The following is a 23,253-nucleotide window of genomic DNA, read 5'->3' on the forward strand; positions in this document are numbered from 1 at the left end:
TTTAAAAACTTTAGGTTATGGAAATTATTTTCGCAGATATCCCATATGCTGCCACTCATTTTTTCAGCAATCAAACAATTCTCTCAACATACAGAAAAGTATCACACAAAACAACAGCAAATTCTTTGGTTGAAATTTTACCATCACCAGACTTTTATTTAAATTGGAAAGAATTATTTATGTTAAGCCTCTACTTTAAAATGTTCATGAAAAGAAATACAGAAAAATATATACAATTATTGTCACAGAGGAAAAGAGACTCAATTAAAAACAATCAGGTATGGCATAGCTTACCTGAAAACTTCTTAATACATCTGCTGCTTAGCTGTCCATTGCCTGTGCGTCCCTGAAATAGCGAGACAGAACAAACTCAATGTAATCAATAGGTAACCTACTGAATCCACTGTAACAACATTTCAGATTCAAATGGCAGGACATATGCTTCACAAACTATTCAAAAATGTTAGCATGCAACTCCAGCTGCAAGAGATTTTGTTCACAAACCAAACAGCAATAAGCCTGTCTTTGTTCTCATCAAAAAAGTAAACCAATCACATTGACAAAAAGCCACCTTAAACAAAAAAACTGTATTTAAAGGATTAACAGTTTTGGCATCCCTACCATCAAGTCTTCAGGTTTTTTTCATCAAAATTTAGGTTATATATTGTTGTTAGCAAGAGTTGCATTACTATTATTGTTAATTTTAGTTCTGTTTATTACCTTCAGGGTTATATCTTGTAAAATAATTTTGTTGCCACTAGTTAATGTTAATTAGTTGTTTTAATAGCCTATATACCTATTTGTTATGGTTTGGTAGGTTTACTTTTTTAACTATCAGTAACTTAATAACTGAGAATATTTAACATTACTGTTGCATACTCAAAATTACAGAGTTACTATTAATGTTACCTGCTTAACGTTTAGTCATCCTTTGAGTCCTGCGACATATTTCCTTAATAATCATCAGCCATCAAGTCTGATAGTCTCAAAAGAAATATCAGCCCTCTAAACTGCCTTCAAGGGCGGTGATATTTAGCACTGAAAATTACAAATAAAGTTTTTGAAGTTGAATAGCAATAACTGGGCAGTGACACTGATGATTTGTTTGTCAAGACAGATTGTTATATACTATGCAAATGCAGTCAACGCACTCCTCTGAGTGAAAACAAGTATGTGAATCTATGCCATGCTTACATGTTGAATGGGATATTTAATGTGCGGGGAAACTCAAAGGTTGAAGAACTAGCATTTAGACAGTCTAACAGTGGTAAGTGGTAATCTTACCTCTTTAAACTCCATTACATTCTCACGAGAGACATGCTAATACAAACAAGTCAATCAGAGTTTGTGTTTAGCAAGATCAAGCTTAGAGGATAGTTTAAAATCCATTTATTGTTCTAAAGCAATTTTTTCCATTAACATGTTATACATTAGTGTTTACTAACCATGATTCATGTAACAGTTTAGTTTGTTAACTTTTAAATTATTTAACAACCATAAGTTATTAATACAACTTTTAAAGTCTTACACAAAATTCTTAAAACAAGCTTGGGTTCATTTTTGTAATTTTTATATATAAAACATTTTAGGCATCTCTTGAAAAAGAAATAAAGCAGGCATTTAAAGCTAGAAAACAAGTAATTCCAAATTTAGTTTGTTACAAAAGGTTTCAGCTTTATTGACAAATTATGGCAAACATATTTGACAAAATTATGGTTTCCTATTTAGAGAAGCTTACACATGGAACTTTATGTGATTTTTTTTAACAAATACAGGTTAAAACACTGAACAAATTCAGTTAGCTACATACATACAGTAGCTGCTTGTTTTCAACCCCATTAAAACAGCATTTAAAATTAAATTTACAAACTTAATATCGAACATCTTAATCTAACTAACATATATTAAAAAAGACAAGTTAAAACATCTTATCTACATCTTGATTACTGTCTGGTTCAAAATAAAAAAACCTCATATTACAGTCTTCTAGCAACCCTAAACAAAAACTCAGCCTTAGTTAGTATGTAGAGAGACTCAAGATTTGTAACAGCATCATACTTTCTTTTTTTAAAGTTACACACAACAATGAATAACAACCAAGAGAACATCATCCTTCAAATGGTTTATAGACAATGCTTGCCAAAGATATTTTTTTAAGTCCGTGTTATAAAATAATGCTAATGCCAATGTCACTCCAATGTTATAGGAAATACAAGTAGTACATGGGGTAATCATGAGCAGTAATCCCTAGGATAGAAAAGAAATGGACTATTACTTGTCTTGTTGCTGTTTATGTGGAGACCACAGGCTATTAATTGTCTTTGAGTTGAGGTCACAGATGAGGAAGACCTTCAATATCTACCATAGGGGTGTTCCCTGTAACCCCCTCGGGCTGACCTTGGAGGTGGTGCCTTTAGGCTGGAACGGGTTGTGGCCCATTCTTCTTGTGCTAAAAACAGAAGAAGAGAACATTTTTTTTAAAAGACTAAATCTGAAAGAGCAAAAAGATATCAGAGACAGTGACTGTCAAAGATCCCAAGGATCCTGCTTGTGTGTTTAACAAACACAAACTGAGGGTGGCTTTATCATCCATTGCTTTGTCCTTCCTAACATCTTAAGAAGGTTTGGTTGTCTGCTTATAGAATTTGCAGTAAAGATTAGCATATCTCATTCCTTCACTTTCAGCAGAGCGTGAATATTCAGTTTACTGGTAATACAGTCAGCTCTGGAAAAAACACAGCATTAGCCTACCAGCTCAGAACATATTCTATACAGAGCTTCTGATATCCTAAGTTAAAGCACCAAAGGGAATAATATTTTATACCACTGATATGTTAACGAGATTAGGAGTTGAATCATAATTGAAATACATTTGATTTTCTACTTCCATTTTGGACCAAAAGAGGGAAATGAAATAATGGAAGGAACAATACCCGGAAATGAGGCAAATGCATTAAGCGAAGAAGTTCTACCTCCTAGCTGTTACTGTGGGTGGCAGCATTCCCATCAACTTCTGAATGAGTTTTGTTTTCATGACAGTGAAGTACACTCAGAAAGAACTAAGTTAATATGCTTAAAACTGGCAGACTGGAACAAGGATTATATTGGTCTATTATTATAAATCAGATGTGTACGAAAATTAGCTCTCCTATGGCAGCAGACATGAAAATGAGAGCCCAAGGGGATAAAAAAGAGGTATGTTCCAATAATTAAAGAACTAGCCTCGGACACACCCAAATCTCACACTCAGCAATTCAGCCAAGCTAAATGCTGGTGCCTCCCTGTGGTGGATGTCCAGTGCAGGTACTCCAAAGGGAATGGGTACAGTGGTCAGATAAAATGGATTGGAAAATGATTTAAAGGTGGCATTCTTTAAAGGAGTGGAGAAAGGGGGTTCAGGGCTCCCATGACTTGTCAACCCTTCTCCAGTATAGCCCACTTCCCTTAACCCTCAAACAGGGGGAAGTGTTGAGGTCTGAGCAGCGGATTGGCTGGGAACTGAATGGGAAAGGGGGAGGGCTGACAGAGCCCTTGAGTATATGGAAATGATGACAGAATTACCTGAACTGTAAAATTTTGTCTGCCAGGCATTCAAGGATGAAGTTGTGGCCTTTTTAAAACCACATCCAGTGCTTCTATATTTCTTCTGATACAGCTGGACAAAAGAGGGTTTTTTGCTGGCACAGCCCTAGGTATAAATATCCACTCCGCTCTTCCCATTACCTGCGGAGGATTCCACCAGCTCTAAAACCTTAACATTTACAACACTGTGCTATCTGAGATACTACATCTGTGGCCTGTAAGAAAATATAGCAGTATCCTTGAAACCACAGGGTAGCTAATGTAGACTTTTTACTGATGATTATTGTGCTGATATTACATGTACATCGTGAAGATTAATATTTGTAGGATTATAAGTGCTAGGAATTCTTTTGTCTGTTTTGGGGGAAAATTTGCATGTTTGGACTTGCATAAGAAAATGGACATCTGGAAAGAAAAGGCTGGAAAGAAGTATGAAAGGAGAGTCTACGGTGGCTAAAAGGAAGCCAAAGGAAAAGGGTTGACATAATCAAGAAAAAGCCTTGAGAGCACAATAAAAAGCAGGGGGAAAGGTAAATTGCAAAGAGTGGAGAAGTTTGGCATTGTTATCTTAAAATAATTAATTGAGTGGTATCTCAAAATATATGCCCTTTACCCTAGCCTAAAGTGAGAGTATCTTTCTTCACTTACAAGACAGGCAACGTAATGATACAAATTGGACTATTCAATTTCATAAATTTTGACAGGGAGCTGAAAATTATTTCATCTGCTTAGGTTTAAAATGTAATTACTTCCATCTTTACAAATGTACATGCTTTATTTTTCATATATTTAGTATTATGCAAAATGTGGTTCCCTAAGAAGGCAGCCATTTAAAATGGATTTCCCTGGTCAAGACTGACAGTGCACAAAGTAATAGGATGATTCTTCTCTTTATCTGCCCTGTTAGGTGAAATCGGAGACTTGTAGAGTATTGCTGAGTACTCCAGACTCAATGTGGCAGGTGATGCTCACTTTCCCAGGATATAAGTGAGGTGGGAATGGCTCCTTTAGGCACACAAATCTAGTGTGTGGTGCTGAGCAATACTAAGAGGGGGACCCTAGCACCAGCAAAGCCTGGAGGGAAGGCTTGGACTGGTGTTTCCTTTATTCTGTGTTAACTTGTTAAAAAAACCCAACTCCCTCCCCCCCAAAAAACAAGAAGGGGGTGAGTTGTGAAGCAACATATCATTTGTTAGCTGTTTTGGATCAGGGTAGAAACCCTACCTGTTCATGGACGATATGTACATAATTATACTCTGTCGTGTAATATTATAATTTAATTCCTAACAAGCTCAGTGGGGCCATTCTTAAGCTTTGTGGGACCCAAGATGCAGCTTTGAGGGGAATCTAACCATTTCTTTTTTGCCCACTTTCCCCCACTTCTAGAAGGGGGAGATGGGGATATGAGATGTCTAGTGAGTGCCTGGCCAGAGAACTCACCAAAGCATGAGTTGCCATGTTGTGCGTGTATTCTTTGTGCCTTAGGTCCACCGTGAGCCTTAAAGAATATGTAGTCATTTTGTTTCATTTTTTTAAAAATCACCAAAACATGAGACTAAAAGTTTCTGTAGAAAGGAAGATACGCACAAACATTATAAAAGAAGATTAAAAAATCATAATAAATTTCCAGAAAGATAGCCATATTGCCTGAAATTTAGCCAGCTGTTTGATTTAGATTTAGATTTGGTTTAGATTTGATTTTGATTTGATTTAGAATGATACCCTTGAATTAAATATAAAGTAAAACTTTAAAATCTTCATCTCCATTTAGAAATGTCACAATTTTTCTTTTTTTAAACCAGGATGATTATAGTGGAAGGGAAAGAACCTTCTAGAACAGTCGGAGCGTTGAGGTAATGGTCCTATATTTCAGCTGGTGTAGAATACTTGCTGAAGCTGTCTCCTCCATTCTTTCCTTTGATAATTTATTCATGCACTTTATTTATGAAGGCGATAAAGTGACAAACAATTGAGTGAAACTAACATGTAGAGAGAGTTCCATTCTGCCCTATGTCTTAAAACACCCTGCATCAATAAAAAACCAAATAATTGGGAAAAGTAGTTGTATCTTTGCCTGCTCCCAGGCCAGCAACATTTACACTATAAAATGCCCTTTTTCTTTAAAAAATCTTTTTTGCACATCTGGTGAGTCCAGGATGATGGTCAGATAGGGTCAGTGTTCCAACCATACATAAAACCCTATATAGGATTGGATCTAGTGTGATTATGTCTCCTCTTCACAGTACAGTACCTCCTTCTGTCTGCTGAATCCATAATATGCTTCCTAGTCATTTCCTTACATTGCATAACATAGTAATCATAGTGAGGAAGGTGAGAGAAGTAATTTTGAAATGAAGCTCTGTGGTCAACATACATATGATATGTGTGTGCTTGTGGCTAAACTGACAGGTTTCAGAGTAGCAGCCATGTTAGTCTGTATTCGCAAAAAGAAAAGGAGTACTTGTGGCACCTTAGAGACTAACAAATTTATTTGAGCATAAGCTTTCGTGAGCTACAGCTGTAGCTCATGAAAGCTTATGCTCAAATAAATTTGTTAGTCTTTAAGGTGCCACAAGTACTCCTTTTCTTTTGGCTAAACTGTGACTTGGCCTCCACTCCTACACAGGCAAAAAAGGGCTCACTTTACATCTCTAGATGGGTAATACCTGGTCATTAGGCACGGGTGTGCAGGACAAGAGGGATGGTACAAGCCCACTTTACTGCCTAGTTAATTGGCTAGAGCTGTGGGTATTGTAATTTACTGCGGATTAGAGCTGTGCAGGAACCAGAAGGGCCATTTTGCAGGAAATTATGCAATTTTGAAATATGTTTTCATTTTGAACTGGAACAAAAACAAGGAATTTTGAAACTGCCTGCAAAATGAATCAAAATATTTTGTTCCAATAAAATTGAAACACTTTGTTCCAGTTTCAATTTTAATATAAAACACAATAAAATTCTAAAATTCCAAAAATTGAAACATTCCATTCTGATAAAGTCAAAACAAAACATTTTATGAAATGCTTCATTTCAATTTGCTTTTGAAAATGAAATTTTATTGAAATTGACAAGTTGATATGGAAAGTTTTGATTTTGATAGGAGCATCTTCTGACAGAATAACATTCAACCAATTCTATGGCTGGGCAGGCCAGCAGCAAATTACCACCCCTCTGGAATAAGGAGGAAGTAGAGGAGGAATTGTGCCTCAGAGGGGTCTGAATTAATCAAAATGCCTCCCGGGACTACTCCTTGGTTGGTGCTTGAAGTCTCAGTCTAGTTCTTATGATTTTAAAATGTGTCTGAAACCAACAAAGCTACTTGCATGATTTGTCCCCAAATTGTCCCACTCTGTATGTGGATGAGAGCAGAATGAAGACCTAGAAGTTTATTCTACCTAAAAACTATATCAGCTATAGAAAATTAGGAAAGTGTGATAAGAAAACTGTAATACAATGTTTCTTTTTTAACAAGTACACAACAGGGATGAAATTATAAAAGGGAAGAGTTATAATTATTCTGTTAAGTGATATTTTCAGTATTAACAAGTCAACACATTAACTGCTTATTCATGTAACGTAAAATGCAACTCTCTAAAGAGGGCAACTCCATTGAAGTCAAATGGGTTGTTCTACTTTCACCAGGGATGATTCACCAGGGATAATAGAATGTAGATGTGGAAAAATCTAATAGATCTTCAACTTCATTCCTCTGCAAGGGCAGCTTACAGTCCTCTGGATGAGGAAATTTCTTCCTGTTTTAAAGATCACCTTGTATCAAAAAAAGATCAGCTTTAGGAAATGTACATGATCTAATACTAATACTAAAACTACCAAATATCTTCTAGACTATAAATTGTTCTAACTTCTGTTTTAAAAAGAAAAACAATTCCTGAAGTTCAGAAAAAAATGCTTTGTAGTCATTTGTCTTTGAAGTTTGGCATGCAGAGCCTATTGTAGAGATCACTTGGTATCTTTTTAAAATTCCAAAAATATGAAAATGATATTTCATAAAGTATTCCACTCAGAACACATATGACAACTATTATTATGCTTTTATTTTGCTAGGAACTACAAGCATTTCTGAAACATGAATCCAGTCTCTCATAAAAAGTCAGGTCACTCATCATTTTCACAGCTGATTAATCGGAACATCTAATCATAGCAGGATACTACAATCACAACGGTAAATTATATTTCAAAGGACCCAGAAGGAGCAATAATATGTAAAACTATTTAGCTTGACCTAACTAAGCGATCACGTTTTTATTTTTAAAACATCATTGATGTTTGTGGTTAGTAAGTGAATAATTGGATAGCTCTAGAGTAAATACATAGGCAACAGAATTTGTAACGAAAATACATTTTCTGAATAAGGAAACACAAAAGGTATGGAAACAAAAGTGAAGATATAAATGATGCCTTCTTATGAAAAAGAAATATAATGTTAACATGACTTTTGCTTTTGAAAAATACAGTACTAAAGTATATCACATAGTCTACTATTCTTTCAGAAGGAATGACTTAGGGTTCTGTTGCACTTCCCATCCCTTCCTCCCCCTGAGATGTTCAGAATGTCCTTCTGTGGATTATCAAGGTTTTTATGGTCACACAAAACCAAAGTTTACTGTGGAAAGCTATCACCTGGAGGGCTGAAGTAGTGGCAGACAATATGATATAAACCTAACTCCTCAGGTTTCTTACACCCGAAGGGGAATAGTTTCCCATATACTGAATTTAAAAGTACAGACTCTACAGTTTGTTTCATTATACCCTTTGAAAATGGTATTTTGCTCTAAATGTGCTGCGGCTTCAATTACCCTTTGCTGAAGTGTGAGTGCATTTCCAGGGAAGCCTTGGGGAGATGTAAGATTTAGATGAAAAAAAGGAGAAGCAATTTATTTATATAAATAAAAATTACTTAAATAGCAACAGGCACACTAGGTGCACAATACAAAGACAAAATAATAACATTTGCCCACCTCAGGGTTCCTCCAATACAGAAGAGAAATCTGCAGTCCTTCAGCCATCACCCAGATGACTAGTTTATTTTTACTGGCAAACATTGTTCCTAGATCAACTCTCTGCTGCTTTCTGTACCCACATCTGATTTTGGGAAAAGAGGAAAGTCCTAATTTGCAGCTCCTGGCTCCCTGCTCCATCCCAGGTCACATCTTCTCATGGCAATTACGAGTTATTCCCTTGCCTTCTACCTCCTTAAGGGAGTAAGCTGATTTTTACCAGCCCACGTAGAGGGGAAAGTCATCCTTACCCTAAGATAGAGGAGGAGCTCAGCTAGGGCCTATATATCATTAAAATGAATGACATCAATTTTTCTTGTTTGCTAGACCAAAATAATGAAATGTGCTGGCCGCATCTTAATTGTATCCTATTGACAGCAATATCAAGTAGCAGGCTCAGGTTTGTAGGTGTTAAGAGAGCATGTCCTTGGAAAAAAGTAGCTAGCAACTGCTCTTGGTATGCCACCAGAGGCTTCCCTGTTGTACCTAGAGGGTCAGATTGTAGCCATTCCTGATGCTACAGACAACATTTCTATGCAAATCACAAAAGGGATCTGGAACTAGAAGCCTAAACCTTCAGCTTGGAAACCACTTGAGCTCCAGTAGCTGTTAGTAGTTTCTTTCTAGTGGAAAGAGCCAGACACTAGGGGGGGCATTACACACACTCACTGATCAACATTATGCCCATACATTACAAAGTGACATTCTCAGCCACTAGTTGAGCTTTAGCAGCAATACTGGCAGCCATCTTGGAGACAAACAAAGGAATGAACCTCTCAGTTTAACTCTGGACCTGAAAACCTAGAAGGGGAGAAGAACAGGCAAACCATCTAATCAATAGTCTTGCCAGTGCAGAGCTGTTCTCTGTTGTAGATGGTATGGTCTGTGTGGCAATGACTGTCATTTTCCATATAGTTGTGCAGCATGTGGCATAATAGAGCTCCTCTCTGGTTGGCCTCTGTGCGCTATTACAATAAAATGAAATAAATTTACCAGTGTTTTGTGCATTGGAGATTATTTTGCAGCTGCCTACAGCTGAGGATCAGGAAGAGTTTCCCAATGTGCAGCCTAAATTTTACCTTTGTTAATTTCATCCCATAACTATAAGCTTTACCCTTTTTTACTTTCAACAGGACTTCTCACACTAGAAAGCACTATGTGTGGTAGTATCCCTAAGATGGAACCAAAATACACTCTTCCAGTTCTTCCATTAGGTAATAATCCCATCCCAATTTTGCTGTGTATCAACCATTTATTTATTTATTTATTTATTTATTTTCACAATCAGGGAGAATCACCCTAAGTGTTTTGTTCCTCTATATCAGAGGTGGGCAACCTGCGGCCCATGGGCTGCACGCAGCCCGTCAGGGTAATCTGCTCTTGGGCCATGAGACAGTTTGTTTACATTGACTGTCCACAGCCATGGCCACTCACAGCTCCCAGTGGCTGCGTTTTGCTATTCCCGGCCAATGGGAGCTGAGGGAAGTGGTGTAGGCCACAGGGACATGCTGGCTGCCTCTTCCCCGCAGCTCCCATTGGACAGGAACGGTGAACCATGGCCACTGGGAGCTGTGAGAGGCCATGCCTGTGGATGGTCAGTGTAAACAAACTGTTTCGCGGCCCGCCAGCAGATTACCCTGATTATGCGGCCCGTCGGCCAGTTGCCCACCACTGCTCTATATGAATGTGTCCTTCCCCTCCATACTTCATTCTAGGGTTTTTTTCTCTCCCCCCTCCCTTTACTCCAATCCAAATGCCTTTCTTTTTCTGCCCTTCAGAGACACAACAGATAAATCCCACTGCAGGGAGAGCAGCACCTTTTCTCTCAATCAAGTTAACACCTAACACCACAAGATATGCATTATCTCCAGTTTAAAGATGGGGAATAGGAAACAGAGAGATGATGTGCCTTGCTGTAAATCACACAGTGAGTTAAAGGAGATTTAGCATTAAAACTCACTCATTCCTGACTCCTGGTTCACTAGACAATATTTCCTCTTGCAATGTTGCCCAAGTGTTATACTAAATAATGAATACATTTTAATATCACACCTACATGAGCACTAAATGTTTTTCAGCATCAGAGTTAATGCAATGAGGTTTCTTTATCATATCTCACCGTGACTGTCTCATTTAATGGCTAGCAAGTCTATAGCTTTGTGTTTGCCATCTAGGAAGGCAATAGGCATAAGATCTTGTGTCAGTAAAATAGATTGTGATCAGCAATCTAAGGATGTGAAACACACATACAATTATGACAGAGCAATGGTATAAAGGTACTAGTTCAGTCTCAAATGAATTAAACCAGTGATCTAATTTCAGCGCCTGGTCCAAGAAACTGGCAACCAGCCAAAGGTGGAAACACCAGTTAGTCAACAAGCAAGTATGCAGTGCTCTTCCATGTGGGTCAGTGGCAAAATAACAAACATGGTCTGTTCTGTATGAAAAGCACAGCATACTGTGCAGGTCACATAGGAAGGTAAGAGCAAACAAAATAAATCAGTTATCTTGTATCTATACTAAGATTCATACAGCATTTCAATTAGGCTGAGTCCATATTATTTCGCCAGTTGCAAACTGTAAGTTTTGCCTTTCTTTCCCTTCTGGTTTACACTCACCCCTATACACAATGTCCTACATTTCCATGACCTTCCTTCTGGCCCAGTAACTACCGCTCTGAAATTAGATGGGGCTTCTTCCTTTCACCTCGGGTCTCTGCAGTACTAACAGTTTTCAATTTATTTTTAATGTAGTTTATCTTTTAAATCCATATAAAGGGAAGTTATTAATAGCCGAGGTTCACACTATTGTTATATCTATGTTTTGAGGAGTGTGGAGCTTCCCTGCTCGAGGTACTATAGGGCAATTCTGTATGATGGAGCAATTCTCATCCACCCTTCTTTATTATAGTAAGGGATTTTAAAGCAACAAAATGTTTCTGGGTGTTAAGAAAAATAAGCTGACCCACCATGTTGCCATTTCTCAAGGTCCCACAAGGAACCTCAAATTTAAATGATGGGTTTCACTATCAAAAATAAAAATAATGCCCGTGAAATGCCAGTAAAATCTGCATATTTCCATGTACTAGTAGCTTGAAATATTTGAGCAATCTTGGTAAAATATTCTACTTTGATTCATCCAGACCCAGCAAGGTTCAAAGATTTTTCTTCTGATGGGCTCCATGCCAACCATGTTGTTTTATGTACATGATACTATATCACCTACTACACAGAACTGCACAGCTTCCTGAACCCCAACTGATAGATTCTGTAACTGACAACAGCCTGGTGTTGGGTAGCTCAGGTAGGGATTGTGCCTCAAAAGACACAGTGTGCTGGGGTTAGTATGCACAATGTCTCTCTGGAGGGTGCAGCCAACACTGTGCACCCAAGCTAGCTCCGCTGGCCATAGCATGACCATGGTCTCTCACCCACCTTGTCTCATTTAGGTTAGATCAGGCACTAAGGCATCAGTTCCTAGATTTTCTGGGGCATAGGGATTGTAACTGTCCCTGGTATTTGCATGGTTGGATGCATTTGGGGGAAATGCTTTTGCATTCTTGCCAACTCTGTGCATCTGCACAAGGGCCAGGGTGCATCTGGCCCCCAATGGGGAGTCCTCCTGAATGGATCATTCTGATTCATAAAGGTCAGTTTTTATTATTACAATTGCATGGTAGTACAACTCAAAATGAGACCCTTTTTTGTGATTTTCTTACTGTAATAAAAAGATATTCCCTAACAACATGGCCTTTTCTAGTTAATTTTATGTTCAGATTTATTAAAAAAGAATACTAAAAACAATACTTTATCGAACAGGGAGCTCAGAAGCAGAATACTGAAGTGACTTATTTCTCCCACAGCATTCACATACTCACCTACCTAGCTGCATCCCTGATATGTTCTCTCTTTAATATCTTCTTTTCTATGGAAGCCCACAAATGCTGCTAGTTCTGGGTAGGAACAAGTTGCAGTTACCACTACAGGACATGAAATCTGGATTTGAAGTCAGATCTACTGGAATCTAGGGTTTTGATTCTGATCCTTTCACATGTGTTCTGATACATAGTACATTCTAGAATGAGGGGTAATTTGACTTGAAGGCCATATGGTACTCAGCAGAGAGGCTAGCATGATCTCCATGACAGAATCACAAAGATAGTGGTCTGAAAAGGGAATGTGAGACAGTGGAGGTAGAAAACTTGTGGAAATGTTTTGACGATCACAAGGAGAGAGAGGCTATTGAAGGACAGTGTGGAAGTATATACTAGAGGGGGTGAATAGAAAACTTACAGAATCGAGATTATGGAACAGAAGAATAGAGACAGCCAGAGACATTGCGGCGGGAAGGAAGGGACAGGCGAAGAGAAGAGTGAGCCTGAAATCTTTCCACAGTACAGATAAACTATGGAGATGTATCCAAACTTCTGAGTACTCATGTGAACCTTAGACCTAGGTGCTCTAAAATTTTTGCACATCAACAAACTGTCTAAAAACAGAGAGTTTGCCTGGCAAGACATTATTACTTTCTAAATGTATCACTTGTCTCTTGTGATTAAGATGGAGGTGTAGGTTGTAACTCTACTGTTAAGGTTGCTTAGAGATTTGCAGCTAAAGCAGAATTTTCATTTGCTGCTCTGCAGTGAATTTTCCAACATTAACACCCGTACAAAAGAGATTATAACTGAATTTGTGATATACGTTTCATGCAGTGTGGCGGAAGAATATGCCCATTCAGAATATTGAAAATCCGTCATTTTTTTAAATTTCATGTTTCTTTCGGTATCTTGAACATAACTTAAGTGTGATACTGTAAATGAACTGAGGCTGAGGCACACAAGATTACCAAACTGTTTAGACTGTCTGATGCTGCTCCCTCTGTATCTTATGCCCAGCCTAGCTTCCCTTCGCACAGACATACTAATCCTCATGCTCTGTCTACCTCCTTGGTTACCTAGCTACAGACTGCTAGCCCCCATCTCTAACTACCTCTGTGCCTTGCCTTCTTCATGGCTCACCACTCCAGCCTTCCTGAGACAAGTTAAGCTACAGCAGTGTGAGTCCCAGTCTGATGGACCTGGTAAGATTTGTTGGACCAGGCCTCCCTCGTGGTGGTTTGAAGGAGAATTGTCCTGCATAGCAGAGTAACAAGATTCATTTTTGAGGTGACTTTGCTTGGAAGTCTTCCCTATTCCGTGCCCAGGTGAAGGGCTGGGAAAGGCTGAGAGAGCGGAGAAACAGAGGAAGTCTTCTGGACAATATTTCCTGAGAAGGGAAGCTTGTCGCTAAGCTACAAAGGCAACTTCTCGATTTGAGGAACCTCAAGGTTCACCAGAGGACCCAACAGATTGTAAAAGTTCAATCAAAGAGGAACTTCAGCTGCTACAGGTTTAGATGTCCAAGGGAGGCTTGGGCAGAGGGAAGAGCATGGATAAATGGAAACAGAAAAAGAATGAGTGGCTGCCAAGAGCTATAGCCAGAGAACCAAAAAAGGCAGGCAGGGGAGCATGGCTAGTGATGTGGTACATGCACAGGCTGAAGAGCTGACCTGTGGGGCCAGACTATTAGCAGGGAGTCCTGGGCAGCCCTTGCTCCCCTTGGTTGTTGGCAACTCCTGCCCATCCTGACTCCATAACTTCCTGCACCATTGCCCAGCCTTTCTCCTCAGTCTCACCACTCTAGTCAATTCCTCCATCCTTGGCCCCTAATCCCCACCCTGTTCTAATTTTTAGCTGTGATATTATCAATGCTACCAAAATTCAGTGTTTAAAAGTTGAATGGAGGAAAGGAGTCAGAGAGCATAAATAGAAGGCATTGATAGGTCCAGCGGGAAAGGGCATGGAAGAGGGGTTGCAGAAGACAGAGGGAATGGAGACCACAAGGGCAACAAAAGAATGGGATGGGAGCTTGAGGAGGTTTGGAAAGGGTCAAAGGAGGAAGCATAGAGGAGAATGCAGGATTTAGGGGGTAAGGCCATGGGCTACAGAAGAAGAGTAGGATTTCAGAATGTGGGGGGCATGCTGCAGGCTAAGAGGGAAATACATTTCATTTTATTGATTATGAAAAAAAGAATGAAATTTCCCCACATACAACTTTGTTAACTGAGAATTGAGGTTGTTGAAGGAATTTCTTATTAACAAAATTATTAAAAATCACCAGATGAGATCATCTTAATAGCCACACCTCCCAACTCACATACATTACCAACCACGCATCCCAATATCTAACAAGATTCCTCACCCCTACACAATTCCCTTTGCACTTCAGGTCTATAATAGGTCATTATTACCTAGAGGAAAATATGAGGTGAGACTTAAGGTTGTGTATCTGATTGTGTGTGGTTTTCAGAAACTGAATATGCATACTGTAGGTAGCATGATGGAAATGTAAGAGAATTTGTTATAGTGCTGAGGAGTCTGAGTGTATTTTGGTTAAGGCATGTGTATTGCATTGGGTGTGGCTATTAATATTGTCTTAACTAGTGATTTTCTTGATTTTTAGTGATTACATTGATGGGAAATGCATTTGATCAATTATATGAATGAGTTAATGATGTTTTCCTGTAGGAATATGTATGAATTCATGAGCAGAGACCTTTTAATTAAACTGGATACTTCTTTTAGTTTGCTGTAATTTTAGTGTGAGTCAATATTTGGAACCCACTATTAAATGGGAAACTTAAGTTAATTGTCATTATCACTAGCTGCCACCATCCTTGGTTTTTGATCAATTGACAATTAAGTACAGTTTTAGTATTTCAGCACTGTTAGTGAAAATTCACATTTCCTCTTACCCATTATGTTAATTGCTTTTTGAATAAGCTTCCTGTATCTATTAGAGACGTTGCTTCATTTATATATCGGCTCAGACACATGGTTAGGGATGATTTTGTGGTTAGTTGCTAGTATACTAGGCAGGAGAGGTATATTTTAGATCTATTGTTTCATTGCACGACTTATATTCAGAAATTTGATTTTAGTATTGTTGGACAGTCTACCTGAAAAGAAACCTTAGTTTCTTTAAATGAACTCTTAGGATTTTATGACTCAAGCTCCCATTATTAGCTGCTAAGATGCAATCCTCAAATGTATCTACATGCCTAAGTACTTCTGAGGCTAAGTATGTACTCCCATAGCAAAGAGAAAATTATTTAAATAAAATTGTTGTTTCTATTTTGCTATTTAGTACCAAAGCAAGCTTAGGAGCATAGGACTTGCCATAGTAAATTAAATACGTAATCCATCTAGTCCAGTATCCAGAAGGTTCAGGGGTTAGATATTTGTCGTTGTGAGTCTCTGTTACATATTGAAGACATTCAATATTAAAGATATATTAATATCTTTAATATTCTTTTCTATTTTTCACCCAGCATTTCAAAACTTTGTAATGGAATTTTCCAGCATCATGGCTAATCCTTCCACAAATGCAAACAGTCAACAAATATAAGTGATTCAAAGGCAGATTGTTTTAAGACATAGAGTAAAACTGTGTTACAATAAAAGAAACATGTATTAACTGCATCTAATTTGCATATGAAGATGTTATTTTCTAATTCAAATTTCAATTCTATTCATTGCTAATTACCAGCAATAATGGAGACATGAGCTGGCAATTTATTTAACTTTTCAATATTGTTTGCACGGTTTTCTATTCTGTTTTATTCTTCCAGGGTCAATTTCTGCAGGACAGGTGGCCAGGAAGAGATAAAATTGAGCTCTGGTGTTTAGACAGTTAAAAAGTATATGATAGTAATTAAGATAATGGTTTAATTTGATTGAGTGCAGTATTGTTGCAGCCATGTTGATCCCAGGATATTAGAATGACATAGCAGGTGAGGTAATATCTGTTGTTGATGAGAGAGACAAGCTTTTGAACTTATACAGAGCTCCATTCAAATATCCCAAGAGAACCTGCTTCAATACAGAAATAAAACCCGTTCCAACTAAACACCCCTAGATGTTCCCTCCCACCCAACATTTGAACCCACACGGGACATCATGAAACAACTACAACCCAACAATGGGGATCCCATCCTGAAAGAAATGTTTCCTGAACCCCATCATCTGGCCTTCCAACAACTCCCCAGTCTCTCTAAGCTCATCGTCAAAAGCAAGATCCCCACAGACCAGGACACACCAACTCAAAACGGCCCCAGACTCTGCCAGAACAACAAATGCAAACCTTGCAGACATATCTCCACTGCTAAATGATGAACACCCCCACAACACAGCTTTCAAGATCCAAGGGTCCTACACATGCCTATCACAACATGTGTTGTACCTCATAGTAGCAAATATTATTCATCGCCATTTTTGACAATCCTAGTCAAACATCTCAGAACAAGAAATATTTTTGTAAAAATCAAAGTTTGTCTGTGGATAACTTGCAAACAGAAAAAAGGGTGAAATACATCAAATAAATTATTCTCTACAAATACTTCACCAGTTACAGTATGGAACAGAGAAAATACTGAGAAAAGGCTGGATTTGGGTGATGTTATATGCATTGAGGCTCCAGTTTTTATCCGTAAGTGATAGAACTTTCTTTGTTGTGTTAAAACTTCTATAGTAATTATACAGATTCTGTTACCCAAGTATGGTTTATTAAAACATAAAATTAGATTAGTTTGTCATATATAACTTGTAAGGGTTTCAGACCTTTATAAATAGCAGGAAATCTGTCATTAACTATGTGACACATCTGTTAAACTAAAATGTGTTGAGATGAGATTTAATTGTAGCATCTTGTTACCATAGTTTAATTACAATAATCATAATTTTCCTACAGTATGCTACAATGATGAGACATGCCATTAGCTGTGTTATTGTGAGATAAGTATGGACACAACAGCATGGGATTGATTTCCCCTTCAAGTTATTTCCAGAAGAAATGAGCCTTCTATTAATGTGAGCTGGTTCAATGTGATATGTTCAGTGACACTGTTGTCATGCCTAAAATAATGAAGATGTGTTATCACTATATACACTACCACATTACAGGAATATTTTTTCTTAGTTTCTCAAAATGTACAATTCTTAGAGTGACAGGCAGTAAAATACTTGGTGTGAAATACTACATATGATAAGAATGGTTGGCATGATTAACTTATTCTTATACTGTCATATAAAAGTGATGTATAATTCAGGAATAATAGGAGAAATGGAAAGAGCCTCTTTCAATAAAAATTATTCTCTTTTCTGGTTATACATTTTTTATGCTGTACTATCATAATATATGTAAGTGCAAGTGGTTTTGGATATACACTAAGTTTAAAGAATATGACAGGTTTAAGCATAGAACTTTTCAAAGAATTATAACTTAATTAAAACAGGGATTTGACAATATGACACTAACTTTAATATCATCCCCACAGTAGCCATCATATCTGAATTTAAAATGCTCTCACATTACTTACAGAGTTTAAAAATCATAACCTTACAAGAGATCATAAATCTAATCTGGAAGGTATATTTGCATTGGAGATAGCTAAGGTGATGCCACAAATGAAAAGATTTGAGGGAAATCTGCAGGAAATCAAGGACATTTTCATTACAGTACACTGTATCCTACATAATGGGTTTTATAATACATAGGATATCAGATATTATGGTGATTGGTAGAATATAAAAAACTGAACCCAGAGTAGAAAAGAATAGAGGAAAGTAACTTTTGTTTGCTACCTCCACTGTACACATACAACATAAATCTAGAAAAAATGCTATACTGAACTTGAGGGAGAGACATAGAAACAGCCACTGTGGAGTGTACTCCAGGTCCATCTAATCTGATATCCTCTCTCTGCCAGGGGCCACTACCGTAAGCCTTAGAGGAAGGTGTAAGTAGGGAAACGTTGGATAATTTGACTCCTACATTAGGTCTTGTCTTGGTCTCTAATATTTAAAGATTGTTTTAAGCCTAAGACATGCAGTTTAATATCCCTTTGAAAACATTTATTATTAATTATAATTCTGGATATTCTTGATTTCCATATCAATGTTCAATCACATTTTAAATCTTGCCAAGTTCTTGGCCTCAGTGACTTCCTGTGACAATGGGTCCTCCACACTCTACTTACATGCTTTGGAAAAAATACTTCTTCTTGTTGTTTTTGAATTTTCTACCTTTAAATCCCATTGAATATCTCATGTTATAGCTAACCTGTCTTCTCTAAATCATTCATTTTTTTGTATTTTTTTATCATGTCCCCTTTTAGTCATCTCCTTTGTAAGCACAGCTTAATGGTCTGCACAGGAGATTGGAAGCCAGGAACTCCTGCATTCTCATCCTAACTCTAATACTGACACAGTCTGTCATCTTACACATGTCATTTAACCTCACTTCCTCAGTTTCTAAGCAGCTATTAAGGGAGTCCAAGAAACAGGGTGTCCAGGAGTCTTAAGGCTTGTGTAGTTGACCAATTAGTGCATGACAAGGTGGGGGCAGTGGTCCAAAATGAATGCGAGCCCAAGTGACAAAGATGTTAAGGGCTAGGTGGCGAGCAGCCCTGTGCAGATGTGTAGCAGGATGGATGGGGAGGCAATACACTCCTCCCTTACTCCCTAGTATTCCTACAAAGAGGGCAATCACCATTATAATGTCCTGGGGACTTTCCTTCTAGATTCCTGTCCAGGACTGTCAAACAACTAAAGATGAAACTACCCCAGAGAATGCACCCCAGGTTTTTTGATTAGTCCAGCTAGAGGGACAGGATTCTGGGCTATAAGTCAGTGCTTATGCAGTTTGGACATGATCAGTAAGCTTCACAGGTATAGGATTTACCTACATATCATGTCTCAGTGGCTTGATTGAATAAGTGGCTACCCTTTAGGGAAAAATAACAAGACTCAGAGAAAGAGGAGGAGCACAGGCTGCAGTAGGGGCTTTTCCCAGTGCATCATGACTGTCTCTGCTATATTATACTCTGATTATACTACTTCATTTTAAACCATACATTTTACTTTACTATGCTTATAATAAAACAAGTCATTAACTTCATGTTTTTGCCAGATACCTTGCTGAAGGGCAACAGCACTAGAGGAGAAAATGCAAAATTATGTAATTATGGAAAACAATGGGTACACATGGAAATAGCATGTATTCATAAATTAATCCACTTGCACGAAGTTCATTATAAAATATGAGCATCTGTATAAAGTAAAAAAGACACTGTCACCCTGGTTTATGCTCCCAAATTTAGATCCAATCCTGCAAGTGCTGAGCACCTCTAGCTGGGTAATGAGTGCCTTAAACACTTAAGGGAATTAGTGGGAGGTAAAAGCACTCAGCATCTTGTGAAATGCATTCAGTAATTTGTGGGACTGAGCCCTTAGTTTTTTAAATGGTGTTTCCCCAAGAATCTTTGCTTGTTAGTCTTATGGCAAGGTCCAATATATTTAAGTGAAAGGATTTCATCTGCATCAACTCCACAGTCAATCCAAAGAAGAGGAAGGGAAGCTCCCTAGAAAAAGAGAGACTGACAGTGGGAAAAGTTCTTCTTACATCGCTTTTGGAATTTAATAGGATAATATATCCCTGCTATGACATTGTACAGGATAGTAAAAAAACAAACAAACAACAACTACCTAAACTAAGACTATCATCATTTATGTGCAGAAAGAACAGCAAATATGGCAGGAGACCAGCTTGGCTTAACAGAAAAATCTTCGGTGAGCTTAAACATAAAAAGGAAGCTTACAAGAAGTGGAAACTTGGATAGATGATTAGGGAGGAGTATAAAAATATTGCTTGAGAATGCAGGGGTGTAATCAGGATTGCCAAAACACAACTGGAGTTGCAGCTAGCAAGGGATATGAAGGGTAACAAAAAAGGGTTTCTACAGGTATGTTAGCAACAAGAAAAAGGTCAGGGAAAGTCCTTTAATGGGACCTTTAATGAATGGGGGAGGCAACCTAGTGACAGATGATGTGGAAAAAGCTGAAGTACTCAATGCTTTTTTTGCCGCAGTCTTCACAGACAAGGTCGCTCCCTCACTGCTGTCCTGGACAACACAGTATGGGGAGGAGGTGAGCAGCCCTCAGTGGTGAAAGAACAGGTTAAAGACTATATAGAAAAGTTGGACATGCACAAGTCCATGGGTCCAGATCTAATGAATCTGAGGGAGCTGAGGGAATTGGCTGATGTGATTGCAGAGCCATTGGCCATTATCTTGGAAAATTCGTGGTGATCGGGGGAGGTCCTGGATGACTGGAAAAAGGCATATATAGTGCCTATCTTTAAAAAAGGAAAGAAGGAGTACCCAGGGAACTACAGCCTCACCCCAGTCCCTAGAAAAATAATGGAGCAGGTCCTCAAGGAAACCATTTTGAAGCACTTGGAGGAGAGAAAGGTGATCAGGAATAGTCAACATGGATTCACCAAGGGCAAGTCACTGCCAACCTGATTGCTTTCTATGATGAGATAACTGGCTCTGTGGATATGGAGAAAGCAGTGGATGTGATATATCTTGATTTTAGCAAAGCTTTTGGTATGCTCTCCCACAGTATTCTTGCCACCAAGTTAAAAAAGTATGGATTGGATGAATGGACTATAAGGTGGATAGAAAGCTGGCTAGATTGTTCGGCTCAATGGATGGATTGCACCTACAGCAAGTTCACAGATGACACTAAGATGAGGGGAGAAGTAGATACACTGTAGGGTAGGGATAGGATCCAGAGTGACCTAGAGAAATTGGAGGATTGGGCCAAAAGAAATCTGATGAGGTTCAACAAGGACAAGTTCAGAGTCCTGCACTTAGGATGAAAGAATCCTATGCCCTGCTACAGGCTGGGGACCGACTGGCTAAGCAGCAGTTCTGCAGAAAAGGACCTAGGGGTTACAGTGGACAAGAAGCTGGACATGAGTCAACAGTGTGCCCTTGTTGCCAAAAAGGCTAATGGCATATTAGTAGGAGCATTGCCAGCAGATTGAGGGAAGTGATTATTCCCCTATATTTGGTACTGGTGAGGCCACATCTGGAGTACTGCATCTAGTTTTGGGGCCCCCACTACAGAAGGGATATGGACAAATTGGAGCGAGTCCAGTGGAGGGCAACGAAAATGATTAGGGGGCTGGGGCACATGACTTACGAGGAGAGGCTGAGGGAACTGGGCTTGTGCTGTCTTCAGAAGAGAAGAGTGAGGGGGGGATTTGATAGCAGCCTTCAACTACCAGAAAGGGGGTTCCAAAGAGGATGGAGCTCAGCTGGTCTCAGTGATGGCAGATGACAGAACAAGAAGCAGTCGTCTCAAGTTGCAGTGAGGGAGGTCTAGGTTGGATATTAGGAAACACTATTTCACTAGGAGGGTCGTGAAGCACTGGAATGGGTTACCTAGGGAGATGGTGCAATCTCCATCCTTAGCGGGTTTTAAGGTCAGGCTTGATAAAGCCCTGGCTGGGATGATTTAGTTGGTGTTGGTCCTGCTTTGAGCAGGGGGTTAGACTAGATGATCTCCTGAGGTTTCTTCCAACCTAATCTTCTATGATTCTATTCAAGTCTATAGTTTAAAGTGATTTCTGTAAAACCTGATTGGTTCTATTCCTGCTCAGTTCCAGGACTTTTCCATAGAGGCACATATTCTTTTCTATTTCAGTATTTTGCTTAAACATGTTCCCTTAATGCTTGCAACCCAAACTGGGAGTGCTGAATAAATTTAAGGAAGGAGCCACAACCAGCTTTCACCACCGGTTCTTGTAGAGGGCACAGGAGAACCTATATTAGCCTACTCCAGGAGGAAGGAAAGGGTTCTGCTATGCAGGAGCCCAACTGGAAAGTTAAGAAGTCCATGCTAAGAGCTCTTATCTGGGGAACAAAGTGGTGTGTAATGTTTTTACAGTACTTTGAAAATCTAGAGAGCCCTATATTACATAGTATATAGTAGCTATATAGTAATATTGTTATTATTTGCTGAAATTTACATAGTGAGACTGAAGAATGAGAGGATTCTCACATTTTGAGGCTCATCAGCCATCCCCTGGAAAATTGACTAAGAAATGAAATTGTAAAATGCTGTGTGGGAGCAAGTATAGAATGGAGGAAATAGCTGATAGGGAAAACTTAAGAAATCAGGAATCACATGGGCAGGGATGGGTAATCTAGGGGAAAAGATGTATCTTGTGATGTTTACAAGGGATGACAAGGAAAGTGAGATGGGATGTGAAGGGGCAAGGAAATGGAGATTTTCTAGGGTTTTGAAGGGAGAAAAGGAATTAGGCATTATGGCTGGTGATCATGTTTTGTCTATGTGGTGGTCTTAATCGGGGGAATTTAGTGTTACAAAGGAGTGGACTAGAGGGAATGGAATAGATATGTTTTTGGAGGCACAAGAAGACATGAAGCTATCACTAGTTGCTGAGCTGGGGTGAAAGAGAAAGAGAGAGAGAAATAGTTATGACTTGTGTGAGGTGCTGAAAGTAAAGGGGAGGCTGAATTCACACAGTGTTGGGGATTAGGAAATTTCATGGAAGATTACACAAACAGAGGTAGAGAATTGAGATCTACTGGACATGAAGGGTATAAGTTATGTAAGGATAGAGAATGAGGTGGAGCCTGACTGCTTGTGGATGGGGTGGGAAGTGTTTGAAATAATTGGGTGAGGAGAAGAGATATAGTGTGTGCACAAGAGAACAGTAATAAAAAAGATAAATGCAGAATACAC

At 38.7% G+C, this 23,253-nt stretch overlaps 1 protein-coding gene across 4 annotated transcripts in view; it reads right to left on the reverse strand.

Moving 5' to 3' along the window:
* The window catches only part of KHDRBS2 (KH RNA binding domain containing, signal transduction associated 2), a 640,432-nt gene that overhangs the window by 53,235 nt on the left and 563,944 nt on the right, over window positions 1-23,253 (reverse strand). For 2 of the 4 annotated variants that reach the window (XR_005291960.2, XR_006279815.1), the window contains exons 9-10: window positions 2,276-2,449; window positions 295-346 (exon numbers count right to left, since the gene is read on the reverse strand). Coding sequence is in view for 2 of the 4 variants with exons in the window: in XM_038395788.2 (XP_038251716.1) it covers window positions 2,352-2,449 (98 nt within the window). In the remaining 2 variants the exon portion in view is untranslated. Of the gene's footprint in view, window positions 1-294; window positions 347-1,649; window positions 2,450-23,253 lie in introns of those variants that run through there. The other 2 variants (XM_038395788.2, XM_043510416.1) reach the window with 1 other exon arrangement.

The sequence above is a fragment of the Dermochelys coriacea genome, chromosome 3 (genome assembly GCF_009764565.3).
Source record: "Dermochelys coriacea isolate rDerCor1 chromosome 3, rDerCor1.pri.v4, whole genome shotgun sequence".
NCBI classification, from domain to species: domain Eukaryota; kingdom Metazoa; phylum Chordata; order Testudines; family Dermochelyidae; genus Dermochelys; species Dermochelys coriacea.